General features: G+C 35.0%; 2 protein-coding genes across 3 annotated transcripts; one reads left to right on the forward strand and one right to left on the reverse strand.

Annotated features, from left to right (window-relative positions):
• Positions 1–3,265: 3,265 nt before the first annotated feature.
• On the reverse strand, positions 3,266–7,420 carry LOC140749248 (uncharacterized). The gene is made up of 6 exons (XM_073082291.1): positions 7,347–7,420; positions 5,976–6,069; positions 5,032–5,160; positions 4,708–4,799; positions 3,792–3,899; positions 3,266–3,413 (listed from the first exon to the last, which is right to left on the reverse strand). Exons 1-6 carry the CDS (start codon positions 7,418–7,420, stop codon positions 3,266–3,268), a joined length of 645 nt encoding a protein of 214 aa, XP_072938392.1.
• Positions 7,421–10,507: 3,087 nt separating this feature from the next.
• On the forward strand, positions 10,508–18,887 carry LOC140749161 (uncharacterized). Of its 2 annotated transcripts, none has more exons than XM_073082202.1 (4): positions 10,508–10,699; positions 17,003–17,514; positions 17,973–18,083; positions 18,613–18,887. In XM_073082202.1, exons 1-4 carry the CDS (start codon positions 10,595–10,597, stop codon positions 18,791–18,793), a joined length of 909 nt encoding a protein of 302 aa, XP_072938303.1. In that variant the 5' UTR covers positions 10,508–10,594; the 3' UTR covers positions 18,794–18,887. The 2 variants fall into 2 exon arrangements, with proteins under 2 accessions (XP_072938303.1, XP_072938304.1); XM_073082203.1 differs by lacking the exon at positions 10,508–10,699 and adding an exon at positions 12,896–13,029.
• The last annotated feature ends 697 nt before the right edge of the window (positions 18,888–19,584 follow it).

Genomic DNA, 19,584 nt, shown 5'->3' on the forward strand with positions numbered 1-19,584 from the left:
TTGAACCCCAGGCTCCAATCGATATCTTATTTCCAAAATGTGTATTGTAGGATTTAACTCACCAAAAAGTCGTCTAAATGGTTCCAAATACGGCCTTTTAATTAGGGGAGAGGTTCGGTTTTCAGACACACACTATTGTTTTATTCATTTTTGTGCAAATTATAATTTTTACCTACTACTTTAAACGTTAACGGAAAAGTAAAGGAGAGTTTTTAAAAAACTTTCTTAAGGGTGTATGAAGTCGACCAATCCGTACTTGCCTAGCATAGCTATGGCCCAAACCTTTCTCATTCTAATAGGAGGCCCTATCAATGAAATAATGAGTTTATGGTGTCGTTATATAAAATTTACTAACTTAAATAATGCTGATCTTTTGTCCGTTAAGCTGTCATAATATTAACATGAATATATGATAGATTCTTCCATAAGGCAGTCTTTGATAAGTAAGGTAGAAAGATGCTTCACCGCCTTGCAATTGAATGAAGCCACAAAAGGCTGATTTGTCAGTAATTTTTTGGAATCTTGTATTTTTATATTTCAATAATTTTAGGGACATTTTAGCACCGAGATGTGTCAAAACTTTATTTAAACAATTTCAATTCTGAAAACTGGTTGCACTTTCTTGTTAGGAGTGATCTATCTATGTATTTTACTCATCTAAAAATGCAGTAAACTTTTTTTTTTATATTTAGCCTAACGATAAGGCACGGGCTACCTGATGGAAAGCAGTCACCGTCGCCTATGGACATTTGCAACACCAGAGGAGTCGCCAATGCATCGCCGGCTTATAACTGCAGTGTTTTGGTCTCACGGGCATTAATCTAACTCTGCTGATGCTGACCTAAGTTCAACGCCGTTAATTATCTGTTGTATTGCTGTTAAGCCGAGGTTTAAGGGTTTAACGTCCTAATTTATTACCTTATCATCATTTTATTAATTCTGGTTTCCACTAGGATTTAACTGGTTGTCTTGTGGTATATTTCACACTAAAAGAATAGTGTCGATATAGCTTTTGACCAGATTTGGTCTTAACTTGGAACACCTCTGTTGGACCTTCGTGGACTGCGATGGTATCGTCGCATCTACTTAACTTGTAATACTTAATTTAAAGGTGGTAGAGCCCTTTGTCATTCGACTCCGGGGGACCCCACCGCCACACCTATTTCTGTCTAATAACAGCAGTAATAGGCGCTGCTGTGTTCCGTTTTGAAGGGTGTGGTAAGAGAGACATACTTTTCTGAGGCGTTCCAGCTTAGTCCTCAGGGTAGCGGCGCATCTGTGGTCGAGCTCAAGCAGGAATATCTAATCCTATCTGGGGTTGATTATAGATGTCCATGGGCGGCAGTACCCACTTGCCATTAGGTGGACTGCATGCTCGTCTGCTACTCCCATGTTATATGAAAAAAAAACTTAATAAATAAACGCTTTGTTCCGTGGACACTCACAAAGACGAATACACAAACAAACAACCAGACAAAGAACATATATTTAAATTCATAATTCATTCATTATATCTGTCTGGCCGGGGACCCTCTGCGCGTCACACCGGTCTGGTGACCGCTCCCTCACACTAGTTGTTACCATTTATAACTACATAGTTATGCAAAACAGACATTGAAGCCGATGTCAATCGCTCGTACTCCCGTCACGCGTCATATCCCCACAACTATGGCCGCTCTGTTACAGTGCAGCGACAATTCGCGTCGATTGAAATTGTTTATTGCAGTTTGAGCACGCCCCACTCGTATTTTAGTGGCTCCTGACCTTTAGTTTAATGTTCGAATGGGAGGAATTGACGTCTATTTCCTCTAAAGAATGGATATAAAAACAAAATACTCGTATGTCCTGTTTCCATCTTTTAATTAATATGTAAACAATTTTTCCAATTTTTAGTTCTTATTTCGATTCGTGGCTAATTTACTTACATTTTAGGCCATAGTTTTAGTGATAGGAACGCATCTGTTATCGACTTTAGGTAGAGTTCCTTTTTTAGGCGAAGTTGGTTATCCATATCTATTGCAAGCAGTGAGCAATGACTATCAGATGACTTGACTTACTACTTCAATCTTATAAAAATGTACATTAATGATGTAACTATTTAACCCTATTGTATTAAAGGTGGTAGAACCCGTTGCGGTTCGAATCCGGCGGCACCACCGCCACACCTATTTCTACCTAATAACAGCAGTGTTAGGCGCTGCTGTGTTCCGGTTTGAAGGGTGTGGTAAGGGAGACAGATATTTCGGAGGCGTTTCAGCTTAGTACTCAGGGGTAGCGGCGCATCTGTGGCCGACCTCAGGTAGGAATATCTAATTCTATCTGGGGTTGATTACAAATGTACATGGGTGGCATTAGTAGGTGGGTGGTTACTATCAGGTGGACTGCATGCTCGTCTGCTACTCCTATATTATAAAAAAAAAAAAACCATTAATTGCTCGAGTATTTTAAACAGAAATCCAACGGAATATAGCAAAATATGACGAAAAATCGCACATTAACTGTTTCAATTCTCGTTCCAAGTAATAACCTCGCACTATGGCGCTATTGCAGAGCTGGGACCGTTCGCACCGATTGAAATTGTTTATTGCAGTTGGAGCACGCCCCGCTCGTATTTTTAGTGGCTCCTGACCACGAATTTTAATGGTGGGATTTGTCGAAATGGAACGGAAATAGAAATAACAGCGCTAATGCACTGACTGGATATAAAGCACAGCGACTCCGCTATAATGGGGACATTTGTTTGTTTTTCACGTTATAGAAGGAGTGTTTCTTTCCTATGCCAAAAATAGACTTGTGTAGTTTATGATAAGTTAAAGACAAGTAGTAAACAAGCAAGTAGTTCCTCTGGTGGTATGGAGATTTCATTAAGATATTTACCGATTAGGGAAGGATAGGCTTTTTAATATAGTATGGAAATATATTAATAAAATATGAGAGTATTTTTTAAAATATATTTATGTAGTGAAGGATATAAATTATCAATAAATAAATACAAGGAAGCGTCCGTATATTGCGTGTGGTAAGTAAATAAATTTTTCGACCACCGTCCACCCTTAGACTCCCTGCGCAAAACTTTCCAGGACTAATTTCCTCTCCATCACGTGAGATTTGGATGGGAAGAGGGTAAATATATTAATCAATTTTACATTGTTGCTTTCGAAAAAATATGTGATATTATTTGGTGAGACCTCTTTCCCACACGGGCTTGGCAGAAATCTGGTCTGATCAACTCACCCCCAAATTCTTTACGCAATTAATGGACGCCTCATAAGATGTTATTAACGCGTATCGAGATATAATCTAATGGACTGTTTGAACAAAAGGTTTCATAGTCTCCACATTTATCCTCTAATCCCCAGTATTCTGCTTCGTAGTAACAATCTTCTAAATTTTCTTGCATTGATGTCGATGGTCTGAAAAGAACAACTTATTTTAGAGTTTTTATTGTCCCGCTACCGGGTCTCCTCTGAAAGCGAGAGGAGTCCAAGCAATAATCCACCGTGCCGGTGGCTTCAGTGTAGGTTTCCTCAGGATGTTTTCCTTCATCATTATAGTACATGAATTTCTAAAACGGACTTAACTTTGGAAAATCAGTGACCAAGTTTCTACTACTAGGCTATTACTGCTCAATTTAGACTTTATACATAAATCGTATGACATCTGTACTTTGATATCGTACAAATTAGCACAAAAGAGTCACAACCATTTCACTTTAATATTTTATTGGACAGTTCAAGCTATTTTAAAGTTACTAAGTTCCATGAAGTCAAATACAGTCTGTACCAACTTACGTGAGAATGAGATGAAGTATGTCGCCCAGAACGCCATTATGTAAGAAATGTGAGGTGCTGCTCTCACAAATGGCCCGTAGCAAGCAGGAGCGCCCGTGATAGCCGTGTCTGCAAACAAATGAAGCCTTTATGTATACTACCCATCAAGGATATAAGGACCAAAATCCCGTGAAGTCGCTAGCACTAAGTGTATCTTCAATATTGCCTGCTAAAAATTTTTAGTAATATTTATGGGGTGTGGAATAATTTACTGGATCCAAAAATGTATTAACGATCTGTGTAAAAATTAATGTCGTATTTAAGATTCTTTATTAATTTAAGCACTGCTCTTTGTGCGATATTTACTTAATGTCAGGTGTATTAAAATGGGGGTATATAGATAGGTTCCTATTCCTATTACACATTAATAACCGTAATACCTTAACACTTTTTTAAAACATAGAGGTACTATATGAGCATGCAATCCAGTGGCTACTGCCGCCCATGGATGTAATCAATCTGGGATAAGATAAGTGTCCTACCTGAGGTGGGGCACAGGTGCGTTATATATATATATATATATATATATATATATATCCGAGTCATTCAACCTTGGTCCTCAAGGGTACGCAGCCGCACCTGTGCCCCACCTCAGGTAGGACACTTATCTTATATACCTATATATATATATATATATATATATATATATATATATATGTATATATATATCTTTTACCACACCCTTCATACCGGAACACTGTATCGCTGTTACCAGGCACATATAGGTGTAGCGGTGATGTCTTCAGAATTGAATCACAAGGGCTTCTACCACTAAAACTAGAGAATGAACAAAACGTAGAATGTTATCTTTAAATAACATCTTTATTTAAAGAAATTTAGGTTTCGGGGGAAAATATTAACCAAAATATATACTTACTTTGCTAGCATACCCTCAATAATATTATACAGATATTTTCGTGTCAAGAAACTATTTGATGCTATATAACGTTTTTTTCGTCGGCTTGTGACCTGAAAGGCAAACATTTCAAATTATTAATAAATTTATATCTACTGTGATAATAAATACATAAATAAAATATAGGCAAAGGATAACGCATTAAACTTCAATGCATTGCCGACTTTTCTAGTGTTGCAAATAACCATAGCCGATGGTGACTATTTTCCACTAAGTAGCCCGTCTGCTTTATCGTTGGGTTCAATTATAAAAAAGATACGAGTAGTTATATAAAGTAATGCTTACTTCAATATCTCCAAGCAACGGTTCCAGATATGTCGAGTTGTCGACGGCATAATAATTGGCTTCGAAGAACCATGCCATGCTCACTGTAGTCTCTGGTGGTTCTAGAGGAACCGAGATGGTCGCGAACACCTAAAACATACATTAACATTATGGTAACTGGTATTATGTAAAATTTTAGTTCTCTCAGCATGAGAAAGAACAAGTCAGTTGACAAGAGAGCTGGTGGAATCCACATTTTCAAAAGATTGATTTATCAAACCAGCTTGAAATCCATTTGTTCTGAAATGGTGAGTACCACTTACGGGGATCTACCTAAAGCCGATAGAGGAGTTACGCTAATTTTATGACTATGTACTAATACAAGTGAAATGCTTTTTTATATAATGTAGGAGTATGCAGACCAGCATGCAGTCCACCTGATGGTAAGTGGCTACTGCCAGCCATGGACATCCGTAATCAACCCCAAATAGGATAAGATGTTCCTACCTGAGGTCAGCCACAGATGCGCCGCTACCCCTGAGGACTAAGCTAGAACGCTTCGGATAAGTAAGTCTCCCTTACCACACCCTTCAAACCAGAACACCGCAGCTTCTACAAATGTTGCTGTATTCTAGTTTGAATGATGCCGCACAGGATACTGGAGGACCAAGGGGAGGGGAGCGGCTGGATGGGTTCGCCCAGAGCCTCTAGTCCTGGAGGGCTCCAAATGTACAAGTTTCACTGTAGACATTTATAAAAGCTTGAAAAATTAGATCGACTCTTAGACTGGGTGCCTCATTCAAAATTTCCGCTGCGGGTATCCGACGTTCTAACAACACACTTGTGGCTTAGCTCAGGTAGCGCTCTTTGAGAATATAGATGGTTATAGGAGGTAGTGAGCTCATGTGAACATGTCGTTTTGTACCTTATTTCCTACTTCATTTAAGAAAAGTGAATTTACTTACTCCCCATTGCGTGCCTTTCGTAAATAGTAGATACCGCCGCTGCCTTTTATTACCATGTGCGTGCACATTCAAGGAAGTATGAAGCACGTATGCTCTGAAAATAGGGTATAATTGGAGGGATGACTAGAACATTGTTTAAAGGTGGTAGAACCCTTTGTGGTTCGACTCCGGCGGCACCACCGCCACACCTATTTCTACCTAATAACAGCAGTGTTAAGCGCTGCTGTGTTCCGGTTTGAAGGGTGTGGTAAGGGAGACAGACTTTTCCGAGGCGTTCCAGCTTAGTCCTCAGGGGTAGCGGCGCATCTGTGGCCGACCTCAGGTAGGAATATCTAATCCTATCTGGGGTTGATTACAGATGTCCATGGGCGGCAGTAGCCACTTACCATCAGGTGGACTGCATGCTCGTCTGCTACTCTTATATTATAAAAGAAAAAAAAAAAAAAAACATGTTCAAAAGAGAAATGTCTACAGATAAAGAGACGAGTAGCAACATGCACGGCAAGAGTACATATGTACGTTTGGTGAAGTTAGTTTAAGGCTTGTGTGCTGTATGTTGACGCGTAATATCTGTAAGTGGCACTTAAAAAAGAATTAGGAAAGAAACAAACAGAGAAAGAGAGGAAAAAAAGGTAAGATTGCCTGCTTAATTAATTTTATTTCATTCATTTACATTATTCACTGCACTGTCGAATTTTGACACAAATATTATAGTTTCTCTCTTAAAATTAAGGGTTTTGTCGGAGTAAAATTAATAGACACTGATTTACTCTTTGGTCAGATAATAAAGGGAAGGTTTCGAAATTACCATTGTTGGACCTTACCTTTATACTACGACCGAGGACAACACCACGTTTTTTGCCTCATAATGAAGTATGATTTAATGTTGTGTTTTAGTTGGAAGTGCTGTGAAATAGGAGAGGCTCACGAGGCGTTCCAACTTAGTTCTTACAGACAGCAAAGTATTTGCGATCAAATGTTGCTAAGATATCGATCCTGTTTACACTTGATTACAAGGTAACCTGCATGGCTCAGCAGGATGATTCGCAAAAATACTTCAGAAAAAATATAGAAAGATCAGCAGAACTGTGTGTATACGAAGAGACACACGACCGTTGCGACAGTACAACAATGTTGCCAATAAAGTAAAGGTAACAAAAATGTTTACTCACATTAAAATGTAATAACTAATCCACATGTTAATAAAGATAATCTTACTTCGCAAATAGTGTAAAACGACTGTTCCATGTGGAATTAGCGGCGTGTATGTTTCTTTAAGGAAATTATCGCTTCCGAACACCAGGTAACCAATCCACTTAAAGTGCTGTTGATCCCAAGCTGTCGGTGTTCCAAAGCGCATTTTAGTGTTACTGCTTTTGTGTCCAATTTGTATTGGACAGGCCTCGGATTAAGACTTCATGTGGTGTGGAGAGCGTGTAGATCATGCTTACCGGTTGACGTTGCTTTATTTGGACAACAAATTTGCTGAACCTTCTAATCTATGTTCAGACGCACGAAATTGTGTTTTAGTAACGTGACCAGCAGCACTACCATGAGTTGGCATAGAAACGCCACTATAGAAATTGTAAATAGAAAACTATTGTCATTTTGCTAGTGAATAACATAATTACTATCGAAACGGTATTTCTTGACAACGTCTGTCAAATTAATGACTCATGGGACCGAATTTGTATGGCAATAGATCATAATGACATTCGCTAGCGATTTGATTTCGATAGGTTTTTTACGTTACGAGTGGCTCACACTACGGAATTTAGTTCTACGAGTAACCACCAGAGGCGCTGTACAATTTTTCATACATTTATTTTACGCAGTCGCTAGCGAGTAATACTTTTGTAAACTCATGGTAGTGCTACTGGAGAAAATTGAGGAGAAAAGGGTAATTGATTTAGTAAACGGTACGTTGTTTGCGCTTATGTGAATTTGCGATGGATGTCGTAGTCTTTTTTAGTATTTATGTTTTAAATATTTTAGTTATTGGTTTCTTTCTATACAAATGTTTTTGAGAACCTGCTAAATTGAATTAAGGAGGCACCTTCGCGACATCTATGTATATCGCAGCTTTCGACAGATGAGCGAGTGAATAAAATTTTTTGATTTTTTTTTAATCATTCCATCATCTTTTAAATCAATATCAAGAAAATGCACGTCCTTGAGTTAATTTAATAGAACAAAAAAATTTGCAAATAAGTTACCAAAAACCATAATTATTTCAAAGTTAAAATTCTTATAGAGTATCCCTCACCTACTTGAAACACTACCTCCGTAACAATCAATAAACTGACATTAAACACGTCGTTTGTAGAAACATATTCATTATGTATAAAGGAAAAGCGAAAAGATAAAGCGGAAGTAGGGAGCTAGAGATAGTTTTTTAAAAATAAACTAACGGAAGAGGAGACACGTAGGTGACATCAAAAGAAATCGTACTCGCGAATGTAACGAAATTTTAGCGCAAATACTCCGCGTGTTTGAAAGGGGACGCGTTCTGGAATCTATCAAAATAAAGGATGAAATTTATAAATCTACTCCAACGCTTTGGTGGAAGTGGCGAAATTCGATTTTCTAATAAATAGGAGATTAAAACAGAAGGTAATAAAAATGTTTTTGTAACTATGATTAACATCAAATCAATAACGATACATAAAATCAAATGGTGAATGTAATGTGCATATGTTGCATTTGTGATTTTTTTATAAAAATACAATACAAAAAATACCTAAAATATTATGTTATATATATATGTTATTATGTTATTTCCACAGTTTAGACGAATTCATGGTAGTGATAGCCTAGTGGTTAAGAAACCCGCCGTCTCGATCGAGGGATCCGAGGATCAAATCCCAGGCACGCACCTCTGATTTTGAAAGTTATGTGCGTATTAGAAATTAATTATCACTTGCTAAACGGTGAAGGAAAACATCGTGAGGAAACCTATATACCTGAGAGATTTATAAAAAAATCTCAAAGGTATGTGAAGTCTACCAATACGCACTTGGCCAGCGCGGTGGACTATGGCCTAATCCTTCTCATTATGAGAGGAGGCCCGTGCCCAGCAGTGGGACAGTAATGGGTTGATGATGATGATGAGACGAATTCAACGACACCTCCGTTTGTTGAAATCTATCAATCCGTGTGGGCTGCAAGATAAAGAGACAATAGACACACACATATCGTACATACATACCTTCAAAAAAGATTACTCTCCGCAGTCCGGCAAAAAATCAAGATAAACTTTTAAATAGGAAAACAAAGAAATTAATTAAAAAGACTTAATACATTGAAAAAGATATCAGAAAAGTGTTTTATGTAAAAGATATGAAAAAAATGATATCTTTGACAGAATCTAATCGCAGAGACACAAGGGAGATATTAAAATAAATCGAATTCAACGGAAAATAATAGTCATACTCGTAAAAGCAATTATTGAAGTGTCAAATGGGATTACGTGGTCGCTTTGAAATAGGTTGTTTCAGTTTTAATGTGCATGCTAAGTCCCTTCTTAGTATTAAAACAGTTGTTTAATTTACTCGTATATATATAATAATATATACCTTTATGTTATTAAAGACAATGAAATGTAAATATATCATTATTAAAGAAATTATGTTAAATTTAATTGAATAATATTATTTTACAATTTATAACAGTGTTATACATTTATATTTATATTGAAATAATGTTATACACTATTTAAATTTATATTGAAATAAAAAAATATAAGAGTAACAAAATTAATATAATTCAAATATACATTTTTATACACATAAAAGAAGCAGGAATACGGATAAAAGAGACAAAAAATATTGTGAGCTTATTGATAGAGTTGCGATATCTAGACAAATTGAAAATTTCAGTTGAAAAAGTGACAAATTCTGTAATACGCTTGCTTTTAGTGCGTTCTGTTGGAAATACCGTTTTTAAAAAGCTTTTCTGAACCCAAATGAACCCGTCGCCTATCGTACATTTCAATCCCTATTTAATTTCGCAGACATTCTTATTTGCATGACTTACAGGATAGTTGTTGAATTGCTTGTTGCGTTTGACTTTACGAACCGTTAATTAGCTCCTTTGATTATTTTGCTTGGAAGGCTTAATATATTTATTTAATATTTATCCAATTCTGCGAGCGTATGTATGAATGTATGTTTTTCATTCTTCATGGCATTTTAAGTTAAGGCGAAGAAAGAATACAGGATGAAATTAATGAAATTTAAGATTTTTGGTGATGATGGAAACAGTTTGTTATTTTGGCTGTTATTCGTTGTGGTTATTCACTTGAATTCATTAGTTTGGTATCTTGCTCTAAACTTCCGGCTTCTTAGTATTAATCTAAAAAGTATATTATATTTTTTCCATTAAAACAAATTGCCATTTAGAACGATGTCACAATAATGTACTTGCCGTTTGATTCAGCTTACCAATCTAACATACGTAGAACAAAAGATCGAACCGCCCAATCACCGTTAGATACAACCCAAATCGGAGACAAGATACAACGGCTCATTATGATAGTAGCACTGAGAACAAACATTCAGTATTTTATCGTGCATACGTACACACGGTTGGCATTGTAAATCTACGCCTTTGTCAATACGATGATGCTGGCGTTGATTTTGCTCAATTTACTCCTAAGTTTTGGGGAAGCCCACCGACGCAGGCGATATCTAGTGTATCCTGATGGTGGACCGGCTCGTACTCAGGTATTCTTTTTTATTTAAAAGGTAGGACAAATGAAAACAATGAAAATTAAATGAAAGTTTGCTTAGTTAAACTCAACAGTGTTAAGTCCAAATAAACGAACTGAATAGATTGGGATATTTAAAGAAGTTAAAATCGTAAATGGAATGCGTTCTGAAACTACTGAAATATATAGGTAATTTTAATACATGTTACAAATTTGTCGCTATAAAATCAGGCGAAAACAAATTTAATTCAAATTAATTTATAAAATATTAAATTTATAGACAAAGATATTAAGAAGAAAAAAAATTGTAGAAACAAGACCAAGGAAAGGAACCAGGCAACAGTTAACATATATGTAATTGAGTTTGATTTTTTTGTCAAACTCTTTTAAAAAATAATGCAAAAAAGTTATCTTAGGTCTTCTATGAAATTAAACGACCAAAACAACTTCTAAATAAATGAGATTAAAAAAAACGACCAGAACATAAATGAAAAATGAATAACGTAAGAGGAAGAATTTTAAGAAATCAATTGCGAATATAATGAACATACTTAAGTGCAAACATTTTACTAATCATAGTTACAGAGGATAATAATATTTCCGGAAGCAAATTTGCCAGCGTAAAGGGCTAAATTGGATTTCACTGTCGCATGCTTGAGGCATGTTGTTTGTGTTTGACTATAAAAGCTATTTTCTATTTAGCATCTAAATTATGTTCCGTTGTTAGAGTTGATTGGCTCTGGTTTTGTACTGTTTAATGTATATTATTTTATATTCAGTTAAATTTACTACTTATTCCAGTATTATTTGTAAAAGTATATGATTTGTTTTTATTGACTTTATTTTTTATAGTATCGGGTAAAACAAAATTTAGCAAATGGTATTTTCGACTTAGTTGCTTTCCTTACTTCACGATTATTCGTTTTATCTAAAGAATCTAAAAACTAACTGAATGCAATACACGATATATTAATGGCATTTCATTTAACTTTTCCATCGAAGCCATTATTTTCAAAACCGCTTCTAAATTCAGGTAATATGTTCCCTATCGAGCAATTGTAGCCACATTTCATTTCGCCGACATTCTCATTTTCGTGGTTTGCGCGACGGTTGAAATTTCGCTGCTTGTTTGGTGCTTTGAGCTGTACACGAAGTTAATTTGCTGTTTTGAAAATCTTGCTCGGAAAACTGAAATGTCTGAAGGCAAACAGAGTTGTTCGACGACTAACGTGTGAGTGGAAAACGATTTTCTCGATTGAAAATTAAAGTCATGTAATAATTCAAACATTTGTTACAGGTGTAGTCAAATTATTTTATTCAGTGACACTTTTAGTTCTTTTAGAGGACTTCTATTTCGAATATTTTACATAAGTTAAACTGTTAGTTACTCTGTAAGGTCGTCGAAGCACAACCCTACATTTTAATCAGCCATTTGGGCATTGCTTGATAGTAGTAGTTTCATGTGTGTAGTCTATTGACACTTACTCCTTTACTATTTATGGTAATGCAATGTCTAGTCTAAGACGTACTGCGATGAAAGCTACATTTCTTAGATATTTAAGAATTGTTGTATGAAGATAAGGAATTTTAACTAAGTCAGCGTTATCTACACCCTATCTACATCCTTCACATTTTAAAAGGATTTTTTCAATATGTTTATCAGTACCATTTTCAATTAATATAATTTTTAGCTTACCCTATGGTGGTGTGTGACGTATCTTATAAACAGGCGTATGGAAGCGTGGGGTTATCAAATGAATTAAGAACTGTTTTACAAAGAGAACACTCATTAAGCGCTTAATTGGCGGCGTTTATGAGCAAAGCTATTCCTGATTAAATCCACATGATGTTTCAGTTTTCATGAAAGTAATCAACTTAATTTAGGTGTTTTACAAGGGATATCGTAGTTTGTATACATAGTTAGATACTATTTTTGAATTTGTGTCATAATCATTAGTTCGTTCTATAAAGTTATCTGTATTTTTTATTAAGTGGTCTACGGCCTAATGTTTTACCTTACCAAGGCCACGCTACGATTTTTCTCAACCGATTCTGAAAACAAACTTTGGATAGCCAAACTCGTTTCGGGTCGAGTTTGTTTCAGCTAGTTGATAGATCACGACGTATCCGCCGTTCCCAAATCGGGGAGAAAACATAACGGTTCATTAAGCCAGCTGTGAGCAAACAGCCATTTTATCGTGCGCAGCGTTCACACATCGACGGTTCGTTACAAACTACGCTACTATGTTGCTGACGTTGATTTTGTTCTTGCTCGTAACGTTTGGGGACGCACACAGACGCAAACGGTACCTCGTGTACCCTGACGGAGGACCCGCTAGAGCTCAGGTATTCTTTATTGAAATTCGATTTCATATGCGTTGTAATGTCTATTGAACTACCCGGTTCAGAGGTACGCAATCGTGCCAGGGGCGTATTTAAATATCTCTTGAAGCAAAAAAAAAACACTAAAATAGTACATTAATACTCTAAAACACTAAAATAGTACATTAATACTCGTATAACTATTCGCGTAATGGGACGGTCAACATATAGGCCAGTTACCGGTCATATTCCTCGCCTGATGTTAAGTGCTAATTTTCTGTGGATATCTGTAATTGATGCTATATAGGACAGGAGTCATATCTGTACCCTTACCAGGAGTTTTTGTGTTTCGACAAATATGACTGTTTTGGTATTTGTTTACGTATTGGCCCATACAAATTCCATTTGTCGAAACGTAAAAACTCCTGGTAAGGGTACTGAAGTCGATTACATTAGCATTGCTCCCCTTTGGAACGTAGCTAGAACGCGATATATCATCAAAGGTGTTTCGTATTCGATAATAGTGACAAACTTATATCATAATCATACAGTTTACACATCAGTTATAATCCTGTCATAGAAGTAAAGATGGTGTCGCCGCAATGGACCCCCCGTAGAAATGTCACATGCTGCAATATTTAATGAAAACGTAAAGTCTTCATGTTCTCATCCTCAAAGTTGTCTGAACAGAATCAGAATAGTAGATTTAGTGGATAATCTTTAATTTAGTCTGCTAGGAGTAGATAATACAAAGTACAAACCATCTTCTTTATTTAGCGAAGTTTTGGCTTCGCTGAAAAATAACATAAATGACTGTATTAGTTATGTTTTAGAATTCCCCGCCTATACTTTACCTTCACATTTATGTTCCCGTTCCGATGAGTTTGCAAATTTGCATGCCGTTGCTGATTTTACTTAAGCAAATGATGTTTTCTTTGCACACTGGATCCGGCTTAACGAAGCCTTACTCTTTTTTGTTCGTGAATTTAAATGCAATTAGTTTGTGCGCTAAAGCCCCGTTCAGCTAATTTTTATTTGGTTGATGTGTTTCCGTCCAATAGCGGTTGATGCGACTGTGATTAGCTAAGTGTTTTGGATTCGTCTCTGTTTGTCGAAAGAATTTGGCCGGATTTCAGACTTATATATATTTGGTTTTAAAGAGAGTTTGTGTTATATTAGAGTTGAATTTAATTTCTAATTGATGAGATATGCTGTTCAGAGAATTTCTGTTATGAAGCGACAAATAGCGACGCGATATAATTTAAACTATGAATAATGAACCAACTTCAAACATACATACAAGTATCAAATAATAACACAAATCAGAACAGGCTTCAGAAAAATCAAGTATTCCTCTAGGCAATCAAAATTCCCGATGAATATAAGAACGTCTGTTATATAGATATTCTCAATCAGAGGCATGTACATACATACTCGTATATCAATCAGTATTCATGAATAAAAAATAAAGAGGAGGAATAGTTTTTAGACAAATATTAATTTGGACATTAGTTTACCTTCTAATATGTAATGGGTAGTTTCAATCAATACTGAGGTCGTGTAATAATTGATTATTTATTATATCGGTATAAGTCGTTTAAATATAGAAGTAAGGAATTATAAATATTAGGATTTTTTATAAGAAATTTGTGTAATAATAAATCACTGCACTATTTGTGATAGGTAAAAAAAAGTTGAACTCACGTCAGTACACGTGACTTGACCGAAAATTCGTAAGGCAGCAAAGCAAACTGCAAAAGTCAAGATGTCATCCGGTGTCAGCATGGAAAAAATATGTCAATAGGAGTCAGTTTCATTTTTTATTTATTATATTTTACTATTCAGTTTATTTCTAAAGTTTTTACTTCTGCCGGCACTCTCGGAATGCAACCCTTTGATTTTTATGAAGTTATCTCAACTTGTAATTACTTTGTTTGTTTCAAAGCCATTAACAATATTTTGTGATGTTCCAAAAATCTTGGAAATCCCATCAACATTTCGATACTGCCTAAAACGCCTTTCCATTCCAAAATAATTTGGATTTAATATTAAATGAATAGACAGTTAATGATAGGAATGTCATTAAGTGGAAGCTCAGAAACAGTCGCGTCTTAATTTTGTCGTTATTGCTTTGGTAGAGATTCCGAGTTCTATAATAAGTTATCGATTATTTTTATATCGATAAAGGTTTTTTAATATTCATTCAAGTTTTCATATTTCTGATAGATTAAAATATCATTATAAGTATATATTTATGTTTACTTTGATATGGAACCAAATTTTATCATACCAGTTGTCAAGCAACAAGTTTTGGGTTCGATTCTTAGGAAAGCAGATCCTACCTGTACCCAAATCTAGTTACAATTTTTATACTAGATTTGGGGTTATATTCTAGACCTGTATTTTGATGCCTTTGTACGTATAAAGTTTAATTCTATTTTACTATTATAATTGTCGTTAAAATGTTTTATCGATATTCATACGGCACGCCTATATAATATCATAATACCGAAAATTCCTCCAAACTGGAACAATACAGTAATTTATATAAGAATAAAAGTTCTAAGTACGTACTCGGCTTGAGAAGGCCGATATTACTTTCTTCTCATTATTGTTTGAGGTTGTTTTCATAATTTTTAATTAAATTTTCGTTTACGATTCTATTCTTGTTTGCCGTGAAAGTTTAGTACAAGTAGATTTATGGGCTATTTACTCAAATTACTTTTGGAAATTTCGTTTAAAATGGAAGCAATTGAAATGTACTTTATGATAAATAGACCGACGTTGTTATAAGTAATGTACCCGCAATTTTGTAATTATGAGAGTTTTCCTACTAATTTATTGTTAATTATGAAAAATATGTTTTATGTACTTTGAATACAAATAAGGTAGGTTGCTATCTATTCACCTAATGATGTCCCATTACTCCTGATAATTAAACGACTGATATTGATAAAAAGTACGCTTACTGTACACTTACATATCTATGTCTCACTTCCAAGTATTTTTCCGAATTAAAACAAACGATACCATTATTTTATAGTGTAATCTTATTCAACGTTTAGTCATTTGTAAGCATTTTTCATTTAATCATAAACATTGCAAATGCATGTAGAAGTCTGGAATTCAAATAGGTATTGTCCATGCATTATGCACAAGTGGAATGGAATGAAGTGGATGTAATCCAATCTCTCAAGTCCAATTAGATAGGTACTCATGTAATAAACATAAAGCTCTGTCATATGGTGAACGAGAAGAGATAAGTGATAATATTTTAGAGGAAGATATGATAAGCTGTGTGAATTCAAAATATAACGTCGATTATACAACACTATCTATCAAGCGTATTAGCTCATGACAATACATGAATAAATAAGACAATATAACATCATACCTCCAAAGCTACAAAATGTCGGTGAAAATACAGGAGGATTATATCGATAGGTGTGAATGTTCGTTTACCATAAACCCTCATCAACAACCCATTACTGTCCCACTGCTGGGCACGGGTCTCCTCTCATAATGAGAAGGATTGGGCCATAGTCCACCGCGCTGGCCAAGTGCGTATTGGAAGACTTCACATACCTTTGACATCTAGATACTTTTTTATTTATCTCTCAGGTATACAGGTTTCTTCACGATGTTTTTCTTCATCGTTTAGCAAGTGATAATTAATTTCTAATACGCACATAACTTTTTGATAAATCACATGGTGAGTGCCTGGGATTTGACCCTTGGACCCCTCGATCGAGAGGTAGAGTTTCTTAACCACTAGGCTATCACTGCTTTTTATATTTATAAACCTTTTTCATTTTATAAACCCTCGCTGGTACACTATTCATGGAACACCCTGTATATCTTGTATGTTAGCTGCGTTACACATCAGCGATGAGATAACCTTGTGCAATAATTTGCACTAATCACGAATATACACAAACATTAGTTTCAATTACCTTTGATTCTCTGATTGTAATTAATTATGCAACGTTAATTTCAGTTTATCATCGGTTTGGGTGTTCCGGTGGATCTGAAGGAGGCTTCTGTGACTGTTGGCACTGTGATCAAGTTTCAATATGATTTGCCTACAAACAGTTCAGAATATACTAGTAGAATATATGGTTTTGCTGATACTATCTCGAGAGATATGGATGGAGAAACACCTAATGATAAAGATAAAACTGGGAATGAAATAGATACTGATTTAGACCTAGAGTCTTCTAGAGGAATGACTAAAGCAGATAATAGTACGCTGATGGATGATTTCGAAGAAGAAAATGATACGTTAGTAGATATTACATTTAATGATAATAGAAGGAAGCGATCGCTATTGTATGCTGAAGGTGGTTTAGTAGATACAAATGATTTATCAGAAGTTAGCACTGAATTGCCTTTAGAAGAAGCGATTAGGCGACAAGAACTTATAGACAAAAAGCAATTGGAAGAAGAACAAGAACCACAAAGAATGAATAGATGGGACTTTTACAAAATTATCGAGCACATGATGGAAAGGTCTGTGATTGTATCTTCTTTTTTAATTTTATACGAATTTTATCAGAATTGATTTTTAATTTTGACATGAATTTAATTTGGATCCATTCAAGTTATAGATGCATCCTCAATGTCCAAAATGTTATCTACCATACTGTAGAAATTTCTCCTACAAAAAATCTTAATAATACTTAGCAGAAAATTAAACCATTATGTTTTATGTTATAAAACGTATATTATATCTACATTAAATATAAATTTTATTAACGTACCTATTTTATACATTTAACCCATTTCAAAAACAAAAGGAGATAACTATATTAAAATTTATCATTTAAAGTTAGTATTAAAATATTCCACAGCATTTCTTTACTAAATTTAATATAAATTTTCGCAAAGAGCTTGATAGATAACCTAAAATACATGTTCTGCATTAGCTAGAGGATCTAGCTAAGTCTTATATCTTCTAAATTTCGCAGATACGGTTACTCTGGCCGTCCATGCTTGCTCCGAACTATCTGCGAGGCGGCGGAGGTCCCCTTTACACACGAGAACGGCTTGTTGGGAGAAATTGGCCATATATTATTCACGTAAGTACGGGCTACTTGAACCCCGTATGAGGTTAATAAAAATGTTCACCGTTCCATTCCTTGAGGGAAACGTGTATTGAAACAAGTGAATAGTGAAAAAAATGTGTTTTTACATTACGTTAATACTAGTAACACTAAATTATTTATGAGTACAAAACAATACATTGTACTTATAATGTATTGTTTTCATCAAAAACTCATGCTCATGAATAGGGCGTAGCTTAAAAAATAGTTCAATTGGGTCACATTACAGCTATGTTGTGATAAATGGATATTGAATGTAGTCAGTACCATATAAAGTTGTGTACATTGCAATGTTGTTATTATTTGTAATGGATTGAGGTTTCATTGGTTTTGAGGTAAAAAAATCTTCATGTCTCATAATTCTCAAAAGCCTCTTTTAAAACTTTGTGAAGACTACAGTTACTAATCCTCACTCATGGTAGTCGGGTCGGTAGTGTGAAAATAATGTGACGACAATGATAATATGCATTCTTTTTAAGGCTCACAAATTATTTATTTCTTCCAGACCATCATCGACCAAGGACGTAATATCCCACCACACGGATAATGAGTACCACGCAGCTGAGAGGCTGGGAAGGGAGACCAGGGCTGACTGCGAGACCATGTTCCCCGACTGCGAGGCTTCAATACTTGACACCTTCACACATATCGGAATTGACACTTTGCATAAGTTTGGATTGTATTAAATGAATAAAGAAAGAAAGAAAGAAAATAACCGTTTATTCAACCTAACAAAATACTTGTTATTACTAATCAACAAATAATATTTTTTGTGATCATTTAAAGGCTTTATTCCATATTAAATATGAAATTAAAATTATTTTTTTGATGTTTTAAATCTTATTATTACAAAATTTTAGTATAATTTAGTATTTTGTTTTCAATAAAAAATGTAAATGTAAATAAATAAAAAAAATATTTACATGATGTAACGGTTCGATTGACTGTTTCCTTTTACTAAACAATATTAGTAACAATGGAAATACTATCCAAGGGAAAATATAGCAGAGCTGTAAGTCGAAGATCGCGTGACAAAGACGCTACTTCAATATTAATCAGCGAGTACATCATAATACTTATCTTTATTGGAGTTAAGTAAATACTTGTTAAGTACTCGGATACGACGCTTGTAGACGTTTATAGAAGCTAACAGTAATTAACATCCTTTTTACTGCAGCTTCGGTCAAAGGAAAATCCTTAACAGAATTTTAAAGTTAGCCGCCAAAGTTGGTATTACTTCCGCTGCTAGAATATTGCATTAAGTAGCTTTTACAAACATTGCTTCGTTTGCAAGGTTTAGTTATTTAGCTTATTTTCGTATGGAAACATTTAATGAAGGGCATTCAGTATTATGGTTAGCTCTGATTGATTATTTTTGTAACATAAAATATTAGTGCATTGAAATAATAATAACTTTCAAATTAACGTTTGACTTTAATATTTAATTTCTCAAAAGCGAGTATTGCAAAAATTGCGT

This window comes from Epargyreus clarus, unplaced genomic scaffold (assembly GCF_041222505.1).
Source record: "Epargyreus clarus isolate Ecla_fem2 unplaced genomic scaffold, WU_Ecla_fem_2.2 ptg000017l, whole genome shotgun sequence".
Lineage (NCBI taxonomy): Eukaryota > Metazoa > Arthropoda > Insecta > Lepidoptera > Hesperiidae > Epargyreus > Epargyreus clarus.

Bases quoted from the DNA above. Each gene is read 5' to 3' on its own strand.
- LOC140749248 (XM_073082291.1), bottom strand. From the start codon at position 7,420: ATGATCTACACGCTCTCCACACCACATGAAGTCTTAATCCGAGGCCTG. The intron at 6,070-7,346 runs GTAACACTAAAA...CCCTATTTTCAG, and splicing joins ACAAATTGGACACAAAAGCA to AGCATACGTGCTTCATACTT. The intron at 3,900-4,707 runs GTAAGTATATAT...ATTTGTTTGCAG, and splicing joins ATTGAGGGTATGCTAGCAAA to ACACGGCTATCACGGGCGCT.
- LOC140749161 (XM_073082202.1), top strand. From the start codon at position 10,595: ATGATGCTGGCGTTGATTTTGCTCAATTTACTCCTAAGTTTTGGGGAA. The intron at 10,700-17,002 runs GTATTCTTTTTT...CGTTAATTTCAG, and splicing joins GTGGACCGGCTCGTACTCAG to TTTATCATCGGTTTGGGTGT. The intron at 17,515-17,972 runs GTCTGTGATTGT...TAAATTTCGCAG, and splicing joins ATCGAGCACATGATGGAAAG to ATACGGTTACTCTGGCCGTC.